The 16,822-nt window shown below is 45.6% G+C and overlaps 1 protein-coding gene across 1 annotated transcript; it reads right to left on the bottom strand.

The window, feature by feature from the left end:
- Positions 1-1,808: 1,808 nt before the first annotated feature.
- LOC119181769 (acid-sensing ion channel 4-A-like) lies at positions 1,809-16,141 on the bottom strand. The gene is made up of 6 exons (XM_075876049.1): positions 15,993-16,141; positions 13,144-13,360; positions 9,760-9,914; positions 9,022-9,125; positions 6,189-6,349; positions 1,809-1,949 (listed from the first exon to the last, which is right to left on the bottom strand). Exons 1-6 carry the CDS (start codon positions 16,139-16,141, stop codon positions 1,809-1,811), a joined length of 927 nt encoding a protein of 308 aa, XP_075732164.1.
- Positions 16,142-16,822: the final 681 nt, after the last annotated feature.

The following is a 16,822-nucleotide window of genomic DNA, read 5'->3' as shown; positions in this document are numbered from 1 at the left end:
GTTCTGATAACACTCTGTAACTGTCAAGATATCTATTCTATAGAAACACTATACAGGTGCGTCGAATTTCTTATTATTTATTCATATGTGCAACTTTTCTATAGCTTGAAGAACAAGGAAAGTGGAAAAAAAAACTTTTATTACTGTGGTCCTGATTATTCAAAATTGTACTGTTTCTTGCTGAAAACAGTAAAAACTTTGCTAATAATTTTGTTCAAATTACTTATGAATTGAGCGATGAAATTTAATTGCATGGCTCTTTTAGCTGCTTTTACCTTGAATTCAGCATAGAAAAATAATGTTAGTAGTCAGCGCTGTGTCCTGCATGTTCTGCCCGTCTTTTGACCTGTTCTACCACAATGTGGGAGGTAGGTTGCAATTAATGATATAAAAATATTTGGCAGATACTGCGTACCTTGGGGATCGATGTTATGCGAAACATGCAGAGGGAAGGTGACCAAGTTTTAATTTTTTCATTGAGCAACACGTTAACAAATGACGTAAATATATGTACAAATGTTGCATGCACATGCATGTGTTGAACAGTTGCAGGTATTTATATAATAAATTTACACTTGTGCAACGATTCCAACAGGAACATGAGTATCAGCAACAGCAGAAGCGATAAGCTGAAATGAAGCGCTGGTGTTTGGGAAGATGGTAGATTTGCATGAATAAACTTCAGCGAATGGCACCTAACTACAATTGACGTTAGCACGACATGATGGCTGTATCGTAGGAGTACATATGTAATGTTGGTAAAAATTGTATAGCCAGCACTGCAACCACAATTGACGTTTCTCGAACATTATTGGGGCTATTTGAAAAGCGGTTCCGAGACCTGGCGTAGCTTTGTGGTAGAATACCTGATTGCCACACAGTATGCTCGGGTTCGATTCCTGCTGGACCCTGACATTTATTCTATGCATTTGTTCTACGCTTAAGCAGTAAAATTACCCATGTGTATTCCGCCGTTCCTGGGTAGATAGTGTCAATCACCTGTGGCACATACCCGCATACCAGTGGCACGTACCTGCCCGTGGGTATGTGCCACTGTTTGATGTGAAGCGATTGACCACATTATGAAACTATGTAATGGATCATGACATTATTCATGTAATGGCCAGTGAGTAATACTTGTCAAGCCATCTTATCCTCCCATGCTAATTTTGGTTCACACCAAGTTAAGGCGGTGATCACGAGAGCACCCAGTCGTAGGCAGGCAGGCAGGCAGGCAGGCAGGCAGGCAGGCAAGGCAATGCAGATAGATAGATAGATAGATAGATAGATAGATAGATAGATAGATAGATAGATAGATAGATAGATAGATAGATAGATAGATAGATAGATAGATAGATTGATAGATAGATTGATAGATTGATAGATTGATAGATAGATAGATTGATAGATAGATAGATTGATAGATAGATAGATTGATAGAGACAGATCGATAGAGACAGATCGATAGAGACAGATCGATAGAGATAGATTGATAGAGATAGATAGATAGATATAGATAGATAGATAGATAGATAGATAGATACAGATTGATAGAGATAGATAGATACAGATTGATAGAGATAGATAGATAGATAGATAGATAGATAGATAGATAGATAGATACCAAAAGTGCTTGCAGTAAGCAAAGAAATGCTTCGCATTTAAAACTTAAACGTAATGATTCTCAGATTTATTTATATGCTAAATGTGGATCGCTGATCGATGCTAGGAATGACTGATCCAGAATTGGAAAATCCCAGTTGCCGTCGCAATTTGCCAGGGAAGCTCAATTGCCATCACCGTTGTACCTACTGAATGCGAAATAACGAATTTTCCGGTATCACCTCTCGCGTGTATCTGGTCTGAGTGAACAGTATCTCCTTGTACCCCGGCGGCCAATCATGGCGGCAGGGCTCCGGGTACGGAGGTTCCAGCCTCTGTAGCGTCATCTGCAAAATCACAAAATAAAACTGCAGCCATTTCTACGCCGTGAAGACCATTAGACAGCGAAGCTGTAAGCGCGCGAAAGTGCGTGTAATTAGCTATGCGAAGTCACGTGGGGTCGTAAATCCGCCGCTATATTTGAAGAACGCGTGCTTACAATTGATTGGGTAAAATAAGACCACGTGACTTGCGGGCTCGGGCAATGACGTTTCAGCGAACACCTCGCACCCCTCGCATGATGGTTTGCTGCCGGTGAAGCCTGAACTCTGCCGAGTGTGCACTCCCTGGGATCTACGTGACTTTCACGCGCATTTCATTAGCTTGCTACAGTTACTCTTAGTTTGTTATATTATTTATTTATTTATTTATTTATTTATTTATTTATTTACACATCTCGCAATCATAGCTTGGTGATTTCGGCAGGGAGTGATTTCGGCTACTATGCCGTGTATTGCTATAGGAGCGTAGCCAGGGAACTATTGATCCCCCCGCCCCCGTACATTAATTTGTAACTTGAAGAAACCGAACTTACGGAGAAATACACTTGAAGTGGAAGCTTCAAGAAATGACAACAGAACACAAATTAAACATCGCCGGCGTCCAGCTGCCGTAGTTGAAAGTAGCTTTTCAAAGACGATAGTCTTGCGATACTTCGGCGCAAAAAATTTCGGTCTGTTCTGTCTGTTCAACATACCTGCCAAAATCCGGTAGACTCCCGGATTTCGACCACTTCTTACGTTTGTACGGTTGTCAAGAAGATCTCCCGGAAATCGAAGTTTTTGAGCGCGATCTGGCCGCTTTGGCGCAAATGCAACCCCATTCGATCCAGGCTTTTTACGGACCCATTGCATTTTATTGTAAACGAATTTAGGAGACGTTCATTGAAACGTACTCGAGAATCTCAACGATGCGAAACCGGTTGGCACGAATTCGTGAAATTTTCCAGCCAAGTTCCATGGACTATGTTTATTGGGCCAAAATTTAGATGTTCCGAATACTTTTTCTCATCGCGACGGGTCGTATGGACTTTAAAAACGAAACCGTCGAACGAAGGCCGAGAAGGGCCAAGGGGAGCGCGATCTTCGAAAGTTTGCGAGTGAGTGCTGAATAAGGAGAGGCGAATATTGCCGTTTTATACCCCTGTCACACGGGCACCCGTGAAGACCGTTTAACTCCCTCGTCTTTACGACAACGAAGATGCGGTAGGTGTCACACGGCCACCCTTACGCAAACGAAGGTGAACGGAGCATTTCGCAAAGGACGTTCAACGATCTCCCTTCGCAGCGAAACGAAGTACTCTCGTCCTCAGCAGTCTAGAGGTCAGAGAAAAATTTCGAGCACTTAGTGGCCGCAGTGAAAGAATAATACATTTTAGCAATATTAAACGTTCTTTCGTTTTATTACTCATTCACAACGCGTGTTTGTTTACAATGTTTACGCCCGCCAGAGTTCACTTACTCTCAACACCGATGCCCTACACACTGTGCCTCGCGAGTCGGGCCGGCCGGCGCCAGCCGATCAACGTCATTACCAGCGCAATATCGCACCACTTCTTCACGTCGTCCGCTGTGTCACTCATGGCTGAAGAACACAAAATGTGCGCTCACGAGGCAAGGAAGCATAAGAACTTTCGTACCGGGCATGTACACAGGCAACAAGACAACTAAAAGCACAATGTGGCCAGCGTCACTAGCAGCATTGCTACATTTAGCAAATGCGTTTTTATTTGAAATTATTTTTAATGGTTTGTTAGTCGTATACCTACTTACTAGTGCTTTTTTGTAAAAACCGCACAACAAGGATTCACAAAAAAATCAATAGGGATCAAATTAGAATACTTTTCCGATAATCAAACAGCGCCAGCTGAGTCCCCTCGCGGCAACTGTTACAACCTTGTCATTGCCGTGTGACACTGCCACAACTCCTTCTCCGTCGAACCCCCTAGGGGAGATTTACGTTGACGGTGTTCAACGGAGTTTGGTGGTGGCCGTGTGACAGGGGTATTAGACGTCGCCATGCATTGAAACTTCACTCTTACTTAAATTTTTATTGGCTTTAGTGTACCCTTAACCTCCAAAATTTCAGAGAACGACAATCGTGCCCTCACGCTTGTCTTCTTTCAAATTATGCTCGCATGTGCTGGCAACGTAATGGAATACGCTTTTGAGAACGTAACGCTGGTAATTATGAGCGTAAAGCCATTTTCTTTATTTCTTTATTTTCTTTATTCAAAAATACCCTGCTTTGCCCAAAGGTGTGTAAGCGGGGGGGTTACAGCCTTGAAAAAAACAAGTCTTCGTTATGACAGCACACTTGGTCACAAGACAATTGATTCCACTCTTGTACAGTATGAACAAAAAAAAAAAAGAATTAGCATAAAGGTTCGTTCCAGTCCGGTATTCTTGAATCTTAAGGTCATGATCAGACCTTCTAGACAGATAATGCGGTGGTTTAAGGTAAGTGTCTTTATTGATGCCAGTCTTCTTAAGGTATATCTGAAATAACAATTTCAAACGCAATTTTCTTCTGCGAAAGAAGCGCGCTTTGCATCCCAGCTCGTTTTTCATTTAAGTACAGCTGTCACCTCGTTTATACCGACGGAGAACGAACTTTGCCGCTCTGATCTGTATTTTCTCGATCAGATCAATCAAGGACTTTTGGCGCGGATCCCACACACAACATGCATATTCCAAAATTGGGCGGACAAATGAAGTATACGCAGTACTTTTTAGGACAGCAGGGGAGGATCTCACATTTCGTTGAATGAAATTTAGGGCTCTGGCAGCTTTTGCTACTACAGCATGCACATGCGCATTCCATGAACAGTCGCTCATAAGTGTTACACCCAAGTATTGATACATTGATTGATGATCAACGACTTCACCATTCAAAAAGTAACGCGCTTCATCTTTTTTTTCTTCTTTTTAGTAAAAGGCACGTGCACAAATTTTTTCTCATTAAATTGCATTTTCCACTTATCACACCATTGCACAATTCGGGTAAGGTCAGCCTGCAATTCAATGCGATCCTGTTCATTTTTTTATTTTTCTGTACACAACTGAGATTCAGCGAATAAACGTATCCGAGAAGTAATGCCATCAGGAATATCATTAATGTAAACTAAAAACAGTAGCGGCCCTAAAACGGACCCTTGAGGGACACCCGATGCTACTTCCACCGTAGAAGTAGTAGTACCATTGAGAATGACACATTGTCGACGCTTTCATAGATAACAGGCTATCCAATTCAGTACTTTCTTATCAATATTTGCCCTTTCGAGTTTGCGAAGAAGCAAGGGATGGGACACGGTGTCGAACGCCTTTCTGAAATCTAAGAAAACACAGTCTGTTTGACCGTTGTCATCAACCTCGGACACTTAATCATGGTAGAACTCAATCAGCTGTGTTGTGCATGACAGGCCCCTGCGGAAAATGTTGACCATCAACTAACCATTTGTGTTGAACTAAGTGTTCCATTATGTCTTTATAGAAAATGGGCTCTAGTATTTTGCAGGGAATAGATGTTAATGAAATAGGTCTATAATTGTTGGCCTCTCTTTTGGAAACACCCTTGTGAATGGGAACCACGAAAGCCATTTTCCAGTCCTCGGGCAGAATTCCAGTCAGAGAGATTTTTTTGTATGTTAGGTAAAGATAAGATGCTATTGGCCAGGCACAGCGCTTCAACACGCGTGGGGAAATGCCATCTGGACCAGGGGCCTTAGTTTCGTCTATATTTTTTTAAAAGAGATTCGATACCACTCACACAGAGTTCAACCGGTGGTATTAATGGCCGAGTTCCCAGAGGTGGCTCTGCCAGCGTAGATAATTTCTCAAAATTCGTTTGAGGTAAAAATAAGGAGTGAAAGCAATCATTAAGACACGACGCTTTATCAATATCGCTGGACAAGATCTGATCATCATGGAAAATTTCGTTTACTCCGGTTGAATCAGCTCCACAGTTTCTTACGTATCTCCAAAAAAGCTTTGGGTTCGTTTTTATACTTTCGTTTGGTCGATTGAAGTATTGATCCTTTGCGCTACGAACTTTAGATTTATATTCATTAGTTATCTCGACTAACTTGGTGTACCGATAACTACTATGGCTTCTTTTAAATGCATTGTATACTCGTCGTCTTTTCCTTATTAATCTAAAGATCGCTGGTGTCACCCATGGCGCCATTGATGCTACATGTTGCAGTCATCCCACGGTGAATCATATCCTAGTACACAGGGCGCACTCACCTTGGCAAGTCGCAGGTAGGACACGAATTCCGGCGGAATGTGTACTCCGTTGCGGTTGTAGTCCGCCTCCACTCCCGGTTCGTGTATCATGACCTTGAAGCCGACCTCTGCCGACAGAGGCAGGTATTCTTCGATTTCGGTGTCCAGTATCATGCGGAGACCTGATTCCCCGAGAGCGAAATCAGGCACTGGGTTACGTTCGGCACGAAGTTTCTCGTCCCCCAACATGTCTCTTTCGCGGCTTCTTAACATCTGCTCTTGTGCGGCGAAAAAAGTTACACCATCTCCCAAAAGAGGACCATGGGGTGGTGCGGCGAGCAGCCGGTCATTTCAATCAAGATAACTCGTTAGCAGATGCTGCCTACGTCAGCTTGGCGAGACGCCGGGGGAATAATGGTGGTGGGAGTTTGAAGAAGAAGGCGCCTGATTTCTGCAACCTGGTTAGTGTGTACTAAAACTCCTTCTAGCACACTGTAGCCCCGTAGGGAGCACGGCGCAGGGCCTGGAGGAATGCCTAGAAGCATTTTTCTTTCCTCCATGCCTAGAAGAGAGGGGGAAGCGAGCGCAGGTTAGCAGACGTGCCCTGCGTCGGCGTTGCGAGGCAGAAGAGGAGAGGGAGGGGAGAGGACGCACATGCGCAATGGTGGTGGTGAAGGTAGTGGTCAGAAGAGAAAAAAGGCACCTAATTTCTGCAGCCTGGTCGGGAGCACGGTGCAGTGCCTTGCGCAATGGCGGAGCGAGCGCAAGCAGGTGGTAGTGGAGAAGTGGAGAAAGTAACACGTACCTCTTAGAGAGAGGGAAAGAGGAGAGTCGCGCCAGCGTAGTGCAAATGCGGACGCCGGACATACCCGCGAGCAAGAGATGTTCCGCATGTGAAGAATTCAAGGAGGAGGAAGAATGAATGAGGAAGGACAGGGAGGTTAGCGGCATCTGAAGTTTGAATTCGCAGGTAGGATACGTATTCCGGGGGAATGTGTACTCCGTTGCGGTTGTAGTCCCCCGGAATACGTATCCTACCTGCGAATTCAAACTTCAGATGCCGTAAAGCAGGTGGGCAGCGTACGACAGGATCAACAGTTCGCAGTACAACGTGCAGTAGGGCGAAATAGTACCTGTGCCATTGCCTTGTGCGTCAGCGCACACGCTAAAATACGCATGCACGTGTACTTTCGAAGCGAAGTATTTAAGCTGTCTTGACAAGGAAAAATAATCTTTGTTCTGCGACTAGGCACATGCTTTCTTCGCCCAGAGTCCTCCTCGGTGGAACAGTGGCTACAATGCTTGGCTGCTGACGCAAAGGTCGTGGGTTCGATCCCGGTCGCGCCGGTCGCATTTCGACGGAGGCGAAACGGTAGAGACCCGCGTACTGTGTGATGTCAATACGCGTTAAATAACACCGGATGGTCGAAATGTCTGGAGCCCTCCACTACGGGGGTCTCGTAACCATATTTGGTTTTGGGACGTGAAACATCAGATATTATTAGTATTTTCACAGAGGTGGGTGACTTCCTTATTCTAGGTAGCCATGACTTGCAGCCGACGCCCGAGCCTTTTCCACAAGCCGGAGCCGCTCCTCGGGGTTCACTGACGGGAATTTTTCGTTTTAGGCATCGTTCGAGCAGTGTTAGACGTGTCTAAAGCGAAACCCAGCGATGTGTGAAAAAGTACACCTGCCCCCCCCCCCCCTCCATCTCAATCGCACATGCTGCCGCTCAGCGCTTAAACACATTGTGTAGTGGGCGAAATTTGCTGCCATCAAACCTTCGAAGAATGGAAACGTCCGAAATAAATGTGGGAAGATAAGACAAAAACATAAGCAAGGAAAAAACAAACAGAAAAATATTGGCCGCGTATCTGCGTTCTTCGTTGCCAATGTCGTCAAAAGACATCCGTGGCCACCCGGGATCCCGTTCTTGCTCTTTTTCCGTCCTGCCATGTAACAGCATCATATTTTCGGTAGAGGGCGTTTTCGTGCGTAGCTTCGCGCTTTCAGAGCAGCGTCTTTAGAATTGCCTATCTATGTGTTTTCTAATAAAGGAACACGCCACCTAATACCTGCGTACTGATGTTGCGAATCAGATATGCGTAACGCTCGCTTCTTGATCGACAGTGTTCGCAAGTATGAACGTAGCCACCTGTACAACGTGGCTGGGCGTTCAGCGCATGCTTAAACTCTAGCCGGGTGGCTGAATCGTGGAAATGACAGAAAAACAGAGGCTGAAATTTCTGCGTTCAAGTATCCTAAGCAAGAAGAGCCGCCTGGTTTCAGTCGCGGTGTATGAGATTTTTAAAACATTTCTTAGGCTATGTCAGGCGTCCGGCCGTGTCCGCGCGCCGACAGGCGTTATCTCTCCGCTCATACTCCCTCTCCCATAGCAACAGATGCGTGCGCGGGACCTTATTCTCCCCCTGGCAACCGGGATATGTGGTGCGGGCGGAGTAGCGGAGAGTAAGGGAAGAAGAGGAGCGCGCTCTGGCTTGTGAGGGCGCTCGCATCGATGGAGCTCGGCGGAGCTCCCGCGTGTGTGGAGGCAGTGTGGGAGAGGGAAGGTGCAGTGCTACGCCGCTCCTCACGCTGTTCGCTCTCTCTCTCCTTCCTGCGCACCACTCTCCTCTCTCGTACGTATATATAAATATAGAAAAGCGCGCCTCACGACCGTTAGCGGGCTGATGAATGTATAAATAAATGGTTATAGTACGAATCCTCGTCTCGTCGTTATTTAAGCTATTAAAATTACTACGCCGTGCACTCTGGGCGCAAGATATGCATTCGCATCTCCTCACGATTCCTTTCGGGTAGGTGGGGGCAATCTTTTTCTTCTGTCGTACTTACCTCTGTAGATGTCGCGTGTGTCTTCCTGGGGGATGGAAAACCCGTGCAGGAAGTTGAAACAGTAGCAGGTGCCGTAACGTCCGTAAGGGACTGCGAACAGGAGACTGTGAACGAGGCAGGACAATGAAGACAGAATTGATTGACAGAATTATTAATTAACGTCGGAGAGGGCCTTCTGACATGCTGGCCGCATGCAGTGTGTAATAAGAAAACGAAGAAATAAGTATTACAAAATCGGGATACGAGACGGAATTGAACTACGTGACAGCCACCAGGCGAGTGGAGTAACGGGTTCACTAATTTATTTTTCTTAATTACTGTTCCGAATGATGTCTTCAGCCACCAGGGTTCCTGCTGCTACAGAAAAAGGAACTGCGATGACATCGAGCAAATGCCTCATTTTCCTTATTTTAAAATATATTGTACACACACACACACACACACACACACACACATATATATATATATATATATATATATATATATATATATATATATATATATATATATAGTGAATTAGCTCCTCCGTGAGAAGAACATTAACAAGGCAAGGGAAGTGTTCATTTCGACAGTTCCGGCCAGACCCTGGCCGGAACTGTCGAAATAAACACAGTTACCAATCTCAGTTTGCAACGCTACGGCCACTTTTTTTCGATGGCATGCCTGTCTCTCTGTATACTGTATACATGCTCTGTGTCGGTACGGACTTCGGTATCGGCGAGACAGCGAACGGCGCACCTGTCATCCCGGCAGTTGAGGTTCCCCAAGGTGCACTCGAGGAACAAGCGCTTGCGCTGGTGTCCCATGCGTTTGGCCAGCGCAACGTCCTTCCGCTGAATTCGCATCACCCACTGCGTGAAGTTCTCCACCTCCTTCAGCACCTCCTCGCTCATCTGCGATTAAACAGGCGAAACGCTTCTGTGAAACCTGAGCAAGCGCGTATAGCACGGGAACCCAGCGATTCCAGTTCGTAAAGTTCTCCAACTGCTTGCGTTTATCACAGCGACGATGAAGTCGATTTTCGGGGAAAGCATGTGGCTTTTCTCTGAACGAGTACAAAGATATGCAAACTTGGCGTCAGACACGCGCGCAGCTTTTTTTTTTTTTTTATGGCGCTTCATTGACTTACTGTTTTTTAAGACTATTGGAGTGTTCAAAGACAGTCAATATTGATAGGTAGTTTATTAGCCAGCTGGTATAAAGTGTCGCGTTCTGTTGGGTCCATGGATGTCGTGCTTCATGGAGTCCACGGAGTCCATGAATCGGGACCATGGATGTCGTGCTTCAATATTATGGCCCGGAAATCCAAAAAACACATGCTTTCTAGAATTTCCGTGTGCGTTAAGTAAATTTGGCTTGGTTGGAATTAATACGCTGTCCTATTGCGTACTTAAAAGTCATGTGGTGCTTATGGCGATAAAACTCCAGAATGTAATTTGTTTACAGCGCTAAATCGAATCTTAAGATGTTTACACTATGAAGGTACCGAGCCATAGGGTGCAGTGAGACAATATTTGCCGTGGTAGCCGCGGGGCAGGGAAGTGGTTACCCGATCGATCCACCATTTATGTATGTTCACACGTGCGCTTGTATGTCCGTATACAGGGTGCCCCAGTCATATCTAGCCAGAGTTAAAAAAAATATATGCCAACGCACTCTGTGAGGATGGGACGAAATGCGTATTGACAACTATTGCAATGAGTAAGTCTATGTTTTGTTTTCTTCCTAATTACATAATCAGGTATATTTTATTTCCCTTCAAAGTAACGAGACTGGGTGAAATACACTGTTATTGCCGCATGTCGGCTCGCAAACCGTCTGATTAGACAGTTTTAATGGTATATCTGTTATGGCTTTTCTGTCTACCTTGCATACTATTGCCACCCGCACGTAGTGGTGCGACGGCAAGAGCGGCTCTCAATGTGGAGGAAAAAAAAGAAGATCGCGTGCTTCTTCTCTGCTCGAGAGAGCCAGCGACGACTGATGCATCGTCCTAGAGCTAGCTACTCGGTGGTTTACTAAACCCCCCAGTACTTGTGATTCGTTGTGACAAACTGGTGGGGTTGCGGGGTAAAGAGCAGGTGGCGTAGGCTATCACTTTTTCAATGTCATCTTGACGTTGAACGAGCACTGCACCGAGCCCAGTGTTACTAGCGTCAGCATGGACCTCCGTGTCACTATCAAGGATCTTCTTGCTTACTGCAGGTGCCCAAAATACTATATACCACCTGACATATCTAAAAATCTAAAAAGGCCTTCGCATCTAAAAAGGCCTTCGTCCTCTCCCGAATTATGAGTCTGGTAAGTGCCGCCCCACCGCGGTGGTCTAGTGGCTAAGGTACTCGGCTGCTGACCCGCAGGTCGTGGGATCAAATCCCGGCTGTGGCGGCTGCATTTCCGATGTAGGCGGAAATGTACTCAGATTTGGGTGCACGTTAAAGAACCCCAGATGGTCGAAATTTCTGGAGCCCTCCACTACGTCGTCTCTCATAATCATATGGTGGCTTTGGGACGTTAAACCCCACAAATCAATCGAGTCTGGTAAGTGCCCGCGCTGGAGAGACGACGCTACGTGGAAGCGGCGATCTCGCGCCCAACGTGAGTATGCGTCGCGCCATCTCGCCAACGATGACGAAAGCGTGCTAAAGTTTCGAAGGGACTGCCAAAACGTGGTGTGTGGTGCATATAAATGGCTTGCCGTTATCATTCCCGACAACGCATGCTCCGTGTCGTATGTGTTTAGTGCCACTCGCTGGGAATCGAGAGATTACTGATTCGACTCCGCGCGACGAATGTTTGCCTTCTGTTTTTTTCTCTGCAATTTCTTACTATATATTTTTCAACGTCACTTCCGTGACGGAAGTACGTCAGCAGAGCCGTGGTGGACCTCGGCATAAAGCACCTTCGCGTAAAAAAAAAAAACGCCTGGCCTGCGCGGAACGCGCAGCACTGTCACAGCGAAAGCTGCAAGAGCGGTTTTTCGGAATGTTTTTGCGAACAATACTTGGGTAACTGCTACAAGCACACTTGTAGGGTACCCACTATACCATGATTTATAATCAAATATGTGTATAGTAAGGATTCGCTATGGAGATTTTTGTCATTCTTCATCGGAGATGCGTGGTACCCGCATTTGCAAAAAAAAAAAAAAACTTTGGGCAATTTTTTTATACTGTGGCTGACGACGATTAAGAATTATACCTGAAGCTTTCAGGTCAACAAGAACTATAGGGTCGGGGCATTCGACGACACACTTGTTACGCAAGTTGCTGTGTGCGAAGCCTCTTTGGTCCTTTGTTGTTCTGAAATTCTTTATTGCACACATTATACCGCGATTCCTTTCCTGACATCAAGCCTGCCTTAAAAACATTTTGCCACGGAGTTTCGAGCACCAGCGTGGCTCTGTAGTAGAATACTGGGCTGCAGTGGTACGTAGGGGACCCTGGTTCGAATCCCATCGTGTTCTTGGTGTTTCTATTTAGTTAGCTTTTTTATTTTGTGCGATGGTGGATACGGACACCGGTGGTGGCGGCGAACAACTGCAGCACACGTGACACTTGTTGTTTCATAACAGCTTTCACTGTAATGCGGCTTACACTACGCAGTAGTAAGCAACATGCATTTGGTCCCCCCGTACTGCCCCTCTTCTTACACATACTCCATAGTGGAGGACCGTGTGCATGCAGCTCTATGGCCATCACAGCGTTACGACAACCCGGTTAATTGCATCCTTTCGCCCTTTGCATTTTTTATGGTACGTTATTATTCACCTTGTTCTTATATGATTGCTCTCTCTTTTAACAAGGCTGCTGACCCGCAGGTCGCGGGTTCGAATCCCGGCTGCGGCGGCTGCATTTCCGATGGAGGCGGAAATGTTGTAGGCCCGTGTGCTCAGATTTGAGTGCACGTTAAAGAACCCCAGGTGGTCTAAATTTCCGGAGCCCTCCACTACGGCGTCTCTCATAATCATATGGTGGTTTGGGGACGTTGAACCCCACAAATCAATCATCCCTCTTTTAACAAGCATTGTATACAAATTTGCGTTATAAGGTACAGCGTGGCCGATCCTCCTTGCGGGTATGAGCCAAGATCATCGAGGCGACAAAACAAAAACCTACGTACCCAGACGTTCTCTATCGCTCTTCCGTTGCAGAGCCGCGCCCTCCAATACGCAGCGCCCTCCTGAGCGTTCAGGGCCTCGTAGTTGGGGTCGCAGAGTACGGACTTCCGCACAGGGTTCAAGTTGCAGACGGTGATGGCGGGCAGCGGCATTTCGTCCTCTACCTCGGACAGTTCGATGTCCATTGCGACGTGTCGCTCCAGGTACTCGGTCACGGTCCTGCAGGGCACGCACGAGAAACAACGCGACGTGTAACGTGTGCCGAGATGCTCTGCTGCGAAGGCCAAAAAAATATAGAACGCGCCGTTAGCGCAGCACTTCGCTAGAGGCTGATGCTGATGATGCTGATGCTGATGACCTCTGATGGATGGCGCTTACCCACAAAGGGGGATGGGCCAAGAACCGGGCGGCAGGATACTTAAATGAAACTAAACTGAAAATGAAGCCAATCTGAAAAAGTAGCTTAAAATAATACTACCAAAAAACAAAAAATGTGTGCTGAGCAACCGGTCAAACCATCTTTTGTTTTTGAAAGACATAAATACGAATTATAAACTAAAGATCTGAAAAGGTAGTGGTTCACTAGCATGGTAATCTTTTAGTTGCGTTGATGTAATCAAACACAGCGGAGCATACATCCCTGTGGCAGTAACCAAATGAAGTTCCGCCAAGTGATAAAATTACTGGTAAATTTAATTGTATTCCTAGCTTTTGTAATGAGGCTACTAAAAATCTTTTTCTCTGATAAGAATAACACCGTGCACACGAGAGCGCCGCGTTCCAAAAAGCCCCCACTTCATCTCCTTCTCCAATTTTTATGTAGCCTGAGGGTGCGAATGAATGCAAAACTTTATTACAAATATTTTTTTTTCGGTGAAAATGGAGTCCTCAGTCCAGGGCCCCTGTGGACTTTGCCATCTTGCAAGCCCTTTCGTTCAGCTTGAGCTGTTCTTCAGGCTCAGAGCAGGACAGCGCAGCCTCCCACTGCTCCGGTGTTGGTGTACAGTTTCTTGGCACTACCTGTGTGTGTAGGCAGGCCCATGTCACGCGGTACAGTGTGGGGTGTTCTCTGCATAGCGGGCATTTGTTGGCGTATATTCCCGGATAGATTTTACTCAGAAGACTGAGATCGGGGTACGTATTAGCCTGCAGCTGTCTCCAGGCAACCGACTGCTCTTTGCTGAGGTCTTTGTGGGGTAGGGGGCATGTCCTCCTCAGGGCTCTCTGGTGTTCTAAAATTGCTCCATAGCGTCTGTGGCTGGTTTCTCGTCGTTGTGCGCCCCCCGGTCGACGTATTTTTGGGCAATGGCGTCGGCAGATTGGTTCCCTGTCACAGTTTCATGGTCTGGTGTCCACGCCCCGCCACGGTGGTCTAGTGGCTAAGGTACTCGGCTGCTGACCCGCAGGTCGCGGGATTGAATCCCGGCTATGGCGGCTGCATTTCCGATGGAAGCGGAAATGTTGTAGGCCCGTGTACTCAGATTTGGGTGCACGTTAAAGAACCCCAGGTGGTCTAAATTTCCGGAGCCCTCCACTACGGCGTCTCTCATAATCATATGGTGGTTTTGGGACGTTAAAATCCCACAAATCAATCAATGGTCTGGTGTCCACGTAATGGAGCAGCTCGAGAAGTTGATTTTTCTTCCCTTGAGTATGCGACTAGTGTGTTATCATTTCTAAGCGTCCTTTACAAAGTGGGCGTGCGATGCATGTGTGGCTGTACCGCGTATGTTGTCATCGATAACAAAACCAATGACAGCATATGATATTAGGAGGACGAAGTGATAACGGGGAATGGTTAATCGCGAAAAAATGAAAAAGCGGTAAAATTGGAAACGGACTTTCACGTCGCGAACGTCTCGCGAACTGCGGGTTTAGGCAGCGGATATACTGTTTTTATCCTTGTTTTGCCATATTACCTTGTCTAGATCTAAATAGCTTGCGCCTTAAAAGATTATTGGCTTCCTTTCGGCAAATATAGCATCCTATTTAGAGTTTTTTTTCATTATTATTTGATAAACGGAAAAAAGTGTTCATCAAATGGAAAAAGTGATCGTCAGCGTCGGACATACCAGCGGTAACAAGAATCCGATAACTTCACGCGAGACACCAAACCTCAGTTAAAGCTCGGGGAAGCAATGGCGGGAGAACTAAAAGTAATTAATAATACTGCGTAGCGAATTAAAAGTATTTAGGATTATTTAAGATTCATCGGAAAGTAACTAAGTAATTAGGATAAATTCGTAACTGTAAAATAAAAATGGGAATAATAAGGAGATAAGTGAAGTGAGAATGAGATCTAGTTTTATGCAAAGCAGTGAACTGAAAGCATCTTTACGCATCTCGGACGCTTATGGGAAACTACCTTATTCTATACGAGCTCGAGCTTTATCACGACATATTAAAGTGAAGCCTTGCAGCTGCTGATAGGGAAGGAAGATATACAGGGGATCATTATTTGCGCAGTGACGATGAAAGCAGAAGTTACTGATGGTTTAAATAACATGGTTGCCTTTCAATAAATGGGTGCTCTGAGAGTCCCAGATGAGAAGTACTCAAGGATTCAAACACGACATCAAATTTGTTTAGTATAATGACTAGTATGCGCGATTTCTCGCAATAACCAAGTCTTGTCGCAGCGAATGTGGTCCCTAAATGTAATGTTGGCTCTGATCTGCGCGTTGGAATCGAAATTGCGCCAATACGACCTTATCTGAGTATGATCAAAACAGGGATGTATATGTGGGTTATACTCGGCCGCGAATTGCCCCGTTTCGATATGTGCCGTGAGTCCCGAACAACGTTCGTACGAAAAAGACACCGCGAGGAACATTTAATCGGACGAACGCACCTGGCGATGTCCCAGCACGTCAGCGCCGTGAAAACCGCGAGCACGAACACCCAGCGGGCTCGCCGACTGGCGGGAACGAAGGGACCCATGACCACCTTCATGCCCGGAACGTGGGACCTGTACAGGAGCTCCTTTAACTGCGCCAGCATCGTCGCGCACAGGTTGCCCTTCGTGCGACTGTCGCGTCGCGGGTTTGTCCCGGTCGTCGCACCGGTTCGGGAGTGGGACTTCGTGGGTCGAGACACTTGGGATGCCTCGGAGGAAACTTCGAATCTGCGAGTTAAAAAAATAAATGTTTAATAATAATTCTAATTACCGTTAGGCTCCGCCTATTTATGGACACTTCGTAAGGCAGGTATGTTCCGACGGCCTCGACCGTCACTCTTACCTAACAGCTAATTCTGTTCTCTCCCTGCAGTATTCATGATTACATCACTTACATTCATTCATTCATTCATTCATTCATTCATTCATTCAATCAATCATTCACTGTTTATTCAGACAAAAACAATGATTGCCTAGGTTGAAGGGACTAAAGGCAGATTACTTCTGCCTGACTAAGGTCCCTCCACCCATACATTTGCTCAGGTGAAGTGGAACAAAGGATACAAATTTCATTCTGCTTTTGAATGAGGGGACACAACATTCAAATTCAGCAAGTATAACAGATGTCGACACATACGTTTTAAAATAACACATTACAGCGATCACCAATTTGCAGTACCAATATAATATATATATATATATATATATATATATATATATATATATATATATATATATATATATATATATATATATATATATATATATATATATATATATATATA

The sequence above is a fragment of the Rhipicephalus microplus genome, chromosome 10 (assembly GCF_043290135.1).
Source record: "Rhipicephalus microplus isolate Deutch F79 chromosome 10, USDA_Rmic, whole genome shotgun sequence".
NCBI lineage: Eukaryota > Metazoa > Arthropoda > Arachnida > Ixodida > Ixodidae > Rhipicephalus > Rhipicephalus microplus.
Note: the sequence above shows the minus strand (reverse complement) of the source record. Positions and strands in the feature narration are given on the sequence as shown.

Excerpts from the sequence above, each read along its gene's own strand:
- LOC119181769 (XM_075876049.1), bottom strand. The coding sequence starts at position 16,141 with ATGCTGGCGCAGTTAAAGGAGCTCCTGTACAGGTCCCACGTTCCGGGC. Across the intron at positions 9,915-13,143 it reads GAGCGATAGAGAACGTCTGG|ATGAGCGAGGAGGTGCTGAA; the intron begins GTACGTAGGTTT and ends GTTTAATCGCAG. Across the intron at positions 9,126-9,759 it reads CTCAACTGCCGGGATGACAG|TCTCCTGTTCGCAGTCCCTT; the intron begins GTGCGCCGTTCG and ends CCTCGTTCACAG.